This window comes from Stegastes partitus, unplaced genomic scaffold, assembly GCF_000690725.1.
Source record: "Stegastes partitus isolate 25-593 unplaced genomic scaffold, Stegastes_partitus-1.0.2 Scaffold323, whole genome shotgun sequence".
NCBI classification, from domain to species: Eukaryota; Metazoa; Chordata; class Actinopteri; family Pomacentridae; genus Stegastes; species Stegastes partitus.
In genome coordinates this window covers 33,054-42,971 of record NW_007578054.1, presented here as the reverse complement: position 1 = coordinate 42,971, position 9,918 = coordinate 33,054, and the positions used below count along the sequence as shown (strand labels likewise).

At 37.7% G+C, this 9,918-nt stretch overlaps 1 protein-coding gene across 1 annotated transcript; it reads left to right on the top strand.

The window, feature by feature from the left end:
• Positions 1-3,887: 3,887 nt before the first annotated feature.
• On the top strand, positions 3,888-9,049 carry LOC103358625 (prostaglandin E synthase 3). The gene is made up of 8 exons (XM_008283654.1): positions 3,888-4,094; positions 5,267-5,380; positions 5,496-5,565; positions 5,687-5,785; positions 5,931-6,020; positions 7,653-7,709; positions 7,908-7,935; positions 8,033-9,049. Coding segments are annotated over exons 1-8 (480 nt in total). The 5' UTR covers positions 3,888-4,092; the 3' UTR covers positions 8,053-9,049.
• Positions 9,050-9,918: the final 869 nt, after the last annotated feature.

The following is a 9,918-nucleotide window of genomic DNA, read 5'->3' as shown; positions in this document are numbered from 1 at the left end:
TCATCATCCCCCAATTCCGCCAGCACACCCCCAACTTTCTGTTCATGGATGACAATGCTCCACCACATCGTGCCAGAATTGTCACAACTCGACTTCAGGAAGTTGGAGTGCCTCATATGGTATGGCCAGCAATGTCCCCTGACCTGAACCCCATAGAGCATGTCTGGGACCAGCTGAAGCAGAGACTGGATGAGCGTACTCCACCCCCACGTGACCTGGCAGAACTGTGTGTAGCACTTGTGGAACAGTGGAACGCATTGCCTCAGAACAACATCATGAGGCTAGTGAGGAGCATGAGACGTCGTTGTCAATCTGTCATTGCGGCAAATGGTGGAAACACCCACTATTGACATTGTCAATTTTTGTTATTTGGGGCGATCCTTGTTATTGTTTAAATTTCGGGGGTAATAAATATTAAACTAATGAAAATGGTGTTTCTTCTCATTCATTATTAGTAACATTAAAGGGAACTTTTACTTATTTCATTAAAATTCAGACCAAATAGGAAAAGCACTCATGTAAATACACAATATTCCTAACTTATTGTGAGTAGTGTATATATACATTAACAGCCTTAACAACAATAATAGTTGCAGTCTAAGCAAACTTGTCCTCAGACCAACAAAAGACAAAAGTCTTCCAGGCGAGGTAGTTCACCCAGTGACTGTCGGATCAAAGTCAGTAGTTCACAAGGGTCGTGGTTAAAAAACTGCACTATAACTGTTCGGTGCAGTATTCTGGAAAAAGTTAAATTTCAGCAAAGGAGGACGCACACAGAACATAAAAAGGAGTTCAGATGGGATTTTAGATAACTGTTTGATACATCACAGGGTTGTACAGTGAAAAAAAGTGTTCACAGAGTACAAACATTTCAGTCTAGGTTAGATTTTCCTCAAAATAAGGCAGCGTGGTGAATCATTGTATATGTAGATCACTCTACAGTTGCACCTAGTCAGTGATCTACAGCCTGATTAAACTCTCATGAAGCCAGTTGCCAGCAGATGAGCTCCTGTCTAACACATCACAGTAATATAGCTGCATAGCACCAACGCATTCCCACACACCAGCTGATATACATACAAATGTTAGCTGTTCTGTGACACTGTTTTATTACCTTCCTATTCGAGTAGGTCTCAGTCCTCGTCTAACCGCCAACATTTGTATTAATACATAACAGCATAGTGCAAAATTGCCAAAACAATTTGCGAAAATCAGTGTTAAAAAACATTTGAAGGTGTGAATATATGGAACAGCTATACACAAATTAAAACTACATCGCCACTTAGATAAGGGAAACTGCATTTTGTCTTCTTAACCGAACTGAATCTGCAAGCTAAAGATATAAAATAAATACTGTATTAGTTGTACTGTACTAATGTATTAATTAGCAAATAAGATAGAAGAAGTTTTCTATAGTTATAGAAAAGACGAGAGAAGAAATAAACTTGAAAATGATGCGTGTCGGAGAATATGTAGTTTGTGACTGCTGATCCTTTTTACAGAAGGCGTCCTAAAATGTAATTTTACTGGTTAGATGTGGAACTCAGTGATCAGCTCAGAGATTGCGATTCAATTATTTATTTGGTAAATGTACCCATTGAACTCAAAAAGCATAGCAAATTAAAAAATAGAAATAAATAAACAATATCCGGGAAATGGGTAAGAAAGGAGTTTTCAACAAGTTCCGACTGGACTGAGAAAATTTAGGAACTTTTCTGAGACGTGCCACTAAAAGTGTGAAAAATGCTGGACCAGTAATTTGTGTAGAGAACATTCTGTCTGTTGCAGAATCGAGAGAATATATCAAAGAACAAATATAGACATAAACAATGCTATAATCAATTTTCTTTTCATTTCCTATTAAGTTACCTTATCTATAATGACCCCGTCTGTTTGTTCAGTTTTTATATTAAAAAACACATCAGGAAAATGAAGTAAAATAGATGATTGTGTTTTGTTTTACTTTTTGCAGGGTGGCTAGCAGTTATTTTCACTGTCACTTATCTTCTTGGTTGAAAGACGAGTTGTTTGGTCAATAAAATATCAGAAAATGGTGAAAAATGTTGATGTGTTCTGAAATGTCTTGTTTTGTCCACAACCTAAAGATATCTAGTTTACGATCATAGAGGGGCAAAGAAACCAGAAAATATTGACATGTAAGAAGCTGGAATCTAAGAATGTAGGCTTTTAATCCTTAAAAATGATTGAATAATTGAAATATTTAATCAATAAAATACATTTACATTATCCATCCATCCATCCATTATCTATACACCTCTTAATCCTCACTAGGGTCGTGGGGGGCTGGAGTCTATCCCAGCTGATTTAGGGTGAAGGCAGGAGACACCCTGGACAGGTCACCAGTCTATCACAGGACTACACTTAGAGGCAGACAACCAAGCACACTCACATTCACACCTACAGACAATTTAGAATCACTAATTAACCTCAGTGTGTTTTTGGACTTGTGGAAGGAAGCCGGAGAACCCGGAGAGAACCCACGCTGCATGAGGAGAACATGCAAACTCCACGCAGTTCCAGGTGTCCTCACCGGGACGCCAACCGGAGACTTTCTTGTCCTAACACGGTGCTAACCACCGAGCCACCCTGTAGCCCCTACATTTACATTATTGTAAATATAAATGTATTTCTATTTATCATCATCATGCATTTGAGATATTGTATGTTAAGCTATGCAATAATAGTGATGATAATAATAATAATAATAATAAGTGCAAACTACACAGATTCACCCTGTAGTTCTGCAGTCTTTTCTATAAACTGTTCAGTGGGTTTGATAAGGTAATTTTTGGTGATCATTATGAGGTATGGAGACTATAGGTAGCTATCATACTAATTTAAGTCATTAAAAAAAAAATCTAGTTTGGTAGACTGACTTTTTCTCTGAGACATGCTACTAAAAAGTGAAAAAAAAATACTGAAAATGTATGTTTTTTTTATTTGTCTGTTGGAGAGCTGAAGGAAAAATATTCATATTTAAGGAGCTGCAATCAGAGAATTTTAACTTTTTTTTAATTACTCAAATTTTTAACCAAATATCAAATTAATTTAGTAATAAAAAAAATAATAGTTATTATGTTATTGATAGATTTAAAAAGGTAGACACGTTATGAAAATAAAAACAGGAAAAGACTTTGGACGTCTCCTGTTAATTAAGTCACCTAATCTACACTTTATTAACCTCTTAAGAGGCTCTCGTTTGATATACATTTTTTATTTCTCTTCGCTATTTGATCAGATCATACAGCAAAGAGAATTTTAAAAAAAAATCAAGAAAATAAAACTAGATTATTTATATATAATTAATTTTTTAAAAATATATAAAAAACGAAAATAAATAATAATAAAATAATAAATAGATAAATGAATGAAAATTAATTACTGTGGTAATATAACTCAAAATGTGATGTCCACCCATGTGGACGCCAGGTCTTGAGAGGTTAAACTAATTTATTCTACAATGGAAATACTACTACTACTACTACTAATAATAACAATAATAATAATAATGTAAACGATTTTAGATCGAAGTGTGTTCATATTTATGATTGCTATATATTTGAGAGACTGAATGTTTCTATGTTTAGCTGCTTGTGCTATACAGTTATTTCTATTAAACACACACCACAGTGATGCGCCCCACAGTCAGCAGTCTCCTCTATTAACTGTTCGTAGGATTACATAAAGTCATTTGAGGAGGCCGTGCTGGATGTTACGGAGACTATAGCTAATTTAATTCAGTCTGTTTATTAAATTCGGCGGATTCCAGGCAGAGGGTGAGTCCAGTCTGAGCTCTGCCTCCTCACATCACCCGCAGCTGAGGCTGAAAGCTCTAGAAACGTCGAGTGCGCTGCGAGTGCGTCAGTCCCCCTATTCTCATCCAGGGACACGCAACAAGATCCGGAGTAGAGTCCACAGGCTAGAGGCGTTTGCATTGGCTGTGTGTGTGGGCAGCATTCATTCTTTTTTTGCGGGCATTTCCATTATTTCCACAAGGCTGTTTTTTTTTGTTTTTGTTTTTGTTTTTGTTTTTTTAAATCTGCGATAAAGGAGCTCACTTCACGCCGAGAAATGTAAGTAGCGGCGGGTTAACGTGGGGACACAGCGGGGGAAAAGTGCGGTAGTACAGCCCGTTTAGCAAGCTAGCGCTGGCCGTCTGACAACATGCTTTCGCAAAGGCGGGAGGTTGGCCTTGTCTCAATGAACTGGGAGCTAACGATAGCTCACCGGGTAAAAAGACCGCCGTACGCCGTCACGGTGACTCTAGCGGACCCGGGTGCTCTGCTTTAGCTGGAAAAACTAGCTACAGTTAGCCGTAGCACGGGTCAGGTGCACCGCATGGTTGGAGCAGCGTTGTTAGCGTGGCTAGCAGGGGGGTCGTTGAGATTTCGCCTGGAAGGCTATCATTAGATTAGCATCAGATCTGTGTCACAAGTCAGGATTTCGGCGTTATTAAGAAAATCTGGGACTATTTCCAGCAAAGCCAACCGTATTAGCCGTTAGCTGCTTGGCCACACAGTCGTGTGACGTTTAGCACTTCTATTAATCTCGACTAGCTTCTATACACTGCATTGATGATTTGTAAGAGGATTTGGCTAATGAGACCAATGCTAAAAGGAGAACAGTGATAACAAACATGCTTGAAGCTTGCATTAAAAAAATCTAATTAAATGGAGCAGAGGCCGGTTAGTTAGCTTCAACCCCTGACATGCGCCTGTACTGGAATTTAATGTGACTTGTTTCCATTAATTAAATGAACTAATGGTTTCCTCTTTGTTCATGCCTCATCATGGCACCCCAGTTTACCAGCAACTAAATTGAACTTCTCAATTTGGGCATGAACTTCACATAATATTCTGACCCATGAGTTAGAAACTCAACTTTGGCACCTATGAGTTCAGATGATTTGAATATGTAAGGATGTCTCCTAAATGTGGCTTGTCATGCATTAGTATGCACAGATGTTTCACTTTTGATACTGTTGATACAGGAGCTCACTGTGTAACTAGATGCTGTGCAGCAACCTGATACAGAGGCTGATTGTCACCAGGCCGCTGTACCTGAAGTCGAACCCGCCTGTCACCACTACTGGGACGACTGCTAATTTTTTAAAATCCAATTTCTTGCTCTAATGATATCTTCTATGTTGTACAACAAACCCAACAGCAATTCAATCTGTGTAGTGGTACTTTGAATTGTTGTACTGACTTGTGACTTCTTTTGCATGTCCTCTTTTTCTTCACAGGCATCCAGCAACTGCCAAGTGGTACGACAGGAGGGACTCAGTTTTTATAGAGTTCTGTGTAGCAGACAGCAAAGATGTTAAAGTCAATTTTGATAAAGCAAAGTGTGGTTTCAGGTACGCTTTCTAGCTGACTCCAAACAAAGATGTTGAGCTGTATTTAAACATAAGGTTTTTTTTGTTTAATTGTTTGTTTGTTCCATTCTTATAGTAATTTCTTTTTTGTCCACAGCTGTCTTGGAGGAACTGACAATGTCAAACATGAGAATGAAATAGACCTTTTTGAAGCTATTGATGAGAATGTAAGTTGTACTGATTGCCTGTATTGTCGATTAGCGCTGCTTTAAAACATTTCCACAGTGCTACAGATTGCAGTGTTCTAAGTGATCATAATTGGTGTGTTTTCTGGCCACCTCAATGCAGGAGTCCAAACATAAACGCACAGACCGCTCAGTGTTGTGCTATCTACGAAAAGCGCAGCCGGGGAAGGCGTGGCCGAGGCTAACGAAAGAGAAAGCTAAGGTAGTTATAAGATGCATTGATGAAACGTAAGGGGTGGTGTCCAACCTGAATATGAAATGTCAGTAGCATGAGGCAGTTAAAGTAATTTATTAATCACATCAAATTGCTACAGTTAAAAGAATATGCTGGGTTTGTGTTTCAACAGCTGAGTTGGCTCAGTGTCGACTTCAACAACTGGAAAGACTGGGAGGACGACTCGGATGAGGAGATGGGCAACTTCGATCAATTCTCAGATGTAAGCACTTTGATTATTGAATCTTAAATAATTTCATAATTACTTGAAGGTGATTGATTGAAAACATACGAAGAAACATTTTCCAAATTGACCCTGAACCACTACGAAAAAACAAACAGAAACACCAACAAAATTTACTTAGCATTTGGTCAAGCCCAAATCCAGGCTAAAGGAAGGGAATCAAGATAATAGTAGGGAACATGATACTAGCTATTTGGAAAAATGACAGTAGATGGTAAATTTGCATTCTTTCTTTGATCCTTTTCTTATAGAATGTAGGATCATTTTAGTTAATTAACTCAGTCATATGATTAACGCGACACAACTGCAATTTGCTGATGGCTCTTTCAGACATGATGCGATTGGTACTCACTGTTTGCTTCAGCACGCTGCTTGAGGGGAGTGGTAAAGGAGTTTTCAAGCTTTCTAACTTCTAGTAGGACAATGTCACTACTTCCTTCTGTTTGTGCAAAAACATCAAGCTCCCAATTTGTTTACAGTCTAATTTTAACAGCAACAAGCAAGTTTGTCCCAAAGGTAAGAAGCAAAAATTAGCTCTGCTAGTAAGAGGAAGAACAAGAACTGTAAGCAAGGAATTGCACAGCAGACGTTTGACGTGACTTTCAGACATTTAGGGTCAGGTTCTGTCTGTCTTTAGATGGATTTATACTCGTTGGGAAGCTTTTACTGTGATGAGTTGTTGACAACTTGAGTAATGTTATCTTCACTTCACCTGTCTCTTCTCTACTCTGTGTTTGGAGGGGTTTAGCTACAGGGTAAAACAGCAGAGGAGAGAAAGTAGTGTTGTCACTGAACAGAGAAACAGAGACTCTCACGCCCAGTGCTTCAAATTAAACGAATGCACATATATTAGGCAAATAACATAAAGCCTTGGAAATAATTATTAAACCACCTGTTGTTTGCTTTACAAAGTCTACACAGCAGGCATTCAGAATTTTGTTTTAAGTTTATCATTGTGGTTCAATAATACAGTGAAAAAAGTATTATAATAAATCTACATTCAAAAAAATATGTTTACAAATATGTGTATTTTGAGCATAAGTGGAAGATTTACAGTCATCCAAAGTAAATTGTTACTCATCCATTACAAAAAGAGAAAGGACAAGAAGACAGCCATTGTTGTTCTTAATGAAGGTTTCAACAAGTCAACCATTGCTAATTGGCTTTGAATCAGTAAAACAGCTGCTCATTACAAACTTAAGAAGGAAATGCAGTATAAGTGCACCAAAAAATGCAGAGTGAGAAAACAGTAATCACATTTGATTATTTCTAAGGCGTGCCAGGAAACGTAAATGTATGCATGGGCATTTACCCCACTCATTCATTCACATTTTCTTCTAACTTTTCTTTTTTTTTTTGTCATACTCATTTAGATTATTGCCAATGGCTTTACTTTTAAGCTCTGCCAATTTGGTAGATTGCAAAAAAAAAAATAAATGTATGAGTTTCCAACAACCCTTAATAGACATAGTTCAGGAAATGTTATAGAACAGCTGACTTTTTCTGTGAAACTGTGTAACTACAATGGAAGTCAGACCCAATGCAAAGTGATGATTAAAGGTAAACCTGTTCTCATGATGTGGTTTGATTAATTTGTATTTCATATTGCAGATGATGAACAACATGGGAGGTGAGGATGACCTACCTGATCTAGATGGTGCAGATGACGTAAGAATCCTTTTTTTCTCTCATTTCATTAGACTTGTACCCTTTAAGGAAAACTGATCAAACACTACATTTTCATTCGCATCAGGAGAGGTGCAGAGTGTTGCCTTCTTGTCCTGAAATGAGATGACATCATGTAACAATTTTGAGCCTCATCTTACCCTTCTTTGTGTGTGTGTGTGTGTGTGTGGTTTTTTTTAGGATGAATCTGCGGATAGTGATGACGAGAGTAAGTATCTATGAGCTTTTGTACCGACTGTAATTGCAGCTATAAATTCTTTACGGAGACTTTAATGTCATTTCTGTTTCACTTGATTTTGTTTTAGAAATGCCAGATTTGGAGTAGAAGACCACAAGACTCTGGAAAGAAAATGGAAGAACAGAGGGCAAGAAGAATCTTAACAAATGTATATCTTGAAATTGAAGGCAGTGACAAACAACTGTACATATGAGTCAGTAGCCATATTTAAATCCATAGCCTCAGCTCCAAACTCTTGACCAATCAGTCCACTGAAGGTTGATATGCATGGTATTGTACAGAGCAGCTATCTCCACTTCCATTTGCTGTACTGCACCTTTTGGGTATCTTGTTTTATTGTTCAATATTACAACTAAGCACACCTTTATTTGTTGGAAAAAAAAAAAACTGTATAGTTGTCCTCAACTGAGCAATACGTGTTAAGAGATTTACAATTTGTTTTCAAATTAACTGTGATTTAAAAACGATTAGGCCCACTTGTTCCCAATGTTGTGGTTTTGAGTTAGTCGACCAGTGTAGTTTATCTCATGAGTTAAGAAAAGAATTAGGTGCATTTACTGATTGGGTTTCTCTAAAGCCTTCCATGTGCTGTGAATTAGATATCCAGGAAGCCAGTCTTTGTTTCAGTAGCTCCAGCTTAAGTTTCCCTCTACTTCTTGTTTAATGTTTGTAAAATTGGGATAATCTCAACTCATTGCAGAACTATTTGCATCTTCCCGGTGATCACCTGCTGTACTCGGTTAATCAGAATGAATTCCACATATTTAGTTTCTCACTTCATACCCACCTAACATGCACACTGGTGTTAGACTGCAGACGCAAGGTGAAATGTTTTACAGCTGATAAAGAGGCTCCGAGTTTTCTTTAGGCCTCCGCATCACGTGGTTTGTTGCTATCCTCCAGGTTCTTTCCGTTTGTTCATCTAGAGTAGAACGAGGGAGTGTTGGAACGATACGGCGACGTGTAATGACCAAATTATATTTGCACTGTCAATAAAATGTAAGGGGAGACAAGTAATGTTCAATTACAGTGGAAATTCTTTTTTTTATTGTCTACATCTTTCTAATAAACTGTTTAAGAATCATTTTAAATGTTTTTTTTTTTTTCCTAAAATGACATTTGTTCATTTTCCCCAAGCTACAGGTGTCAGGTTTGGGGAGATTTAACCCTTCAAATATTGGAGAATTTGGGACCGATCACAATTATTTGGAAAGCTGTGGGAGCAAATAGGGCGTCTAACATAGTTACAGAAGTGCTTTTTAAATGTAATGCAAATCAATGAAACGGCTGCAATTTTTACACTTTATAAGTTTTTAACTAGTTTTTGTTGATAGTTGGAAATGCATTAAAAAAAATTGTAGTTAAAAGTATGTTAAAAATTACACTAAGAGGAGGGCAAAACATTTTAAATATCTTGATGATTTACAACCCCATTAGTAACTAAGACTGTCAAAGATAAAAACACAGTAGGCATCTCGGCAAAGCAGCTGTGTTGGATTGCGTTACGTTGTACAGGTGACCTACAGAGTAGATGATGCTGTTTACGCTTGCAAAAAAAAAGAATAAAGCAGCTTACCCTTAGGTATTATGGCACTGGAATCTGAATTTAATATTAAAGATAGCATTTTATGACCTTTTAGAACCCATGACTGAGTTGTGTCAGGATCAGCCGGTATGGCATATTCATAAATGAAATGGCTTTTAAGGTGAAAAACTGGATCTGAACAGTGAGTTTTGTTGCATGTAATTGAAGCAGTGTTACTCAAAATGGAGCATCTTGACTTGATTCGTAGTGCTGTAACTTTCACGGCAGCGTTGTCGAGGCGCTAAGACCCAGAAACCTTCAGGCTCCTCGGCCCAGCATATTAGCATACTTCCTCTTCAGGCCTGATTTCCTCACACAGTCATTTACGAGAAGCTGACGCTAATGTGCAACATTAGGTTCCTCTTTTC

Bases quoted from the DNA above. Each gene is read 5' to 3' on its own strand.
- LOC103358625 (XM_008283654.1), top strand. The intron at 5,381-5,495 runs GTACGCTTTCTA...TTTTGTCCACAG, and splicing joins AAAGCAAAGTGTGGTTTCAG to CTGTCTTGGAGGAACTGACA. The intron at 5,566-5,686 runs GTAAGTTGTACT...ACCTCAATGCAG, and splicing joins TTGAAGCTATTGATGAGAAT to GAGTCCAAACATAAACGCAC.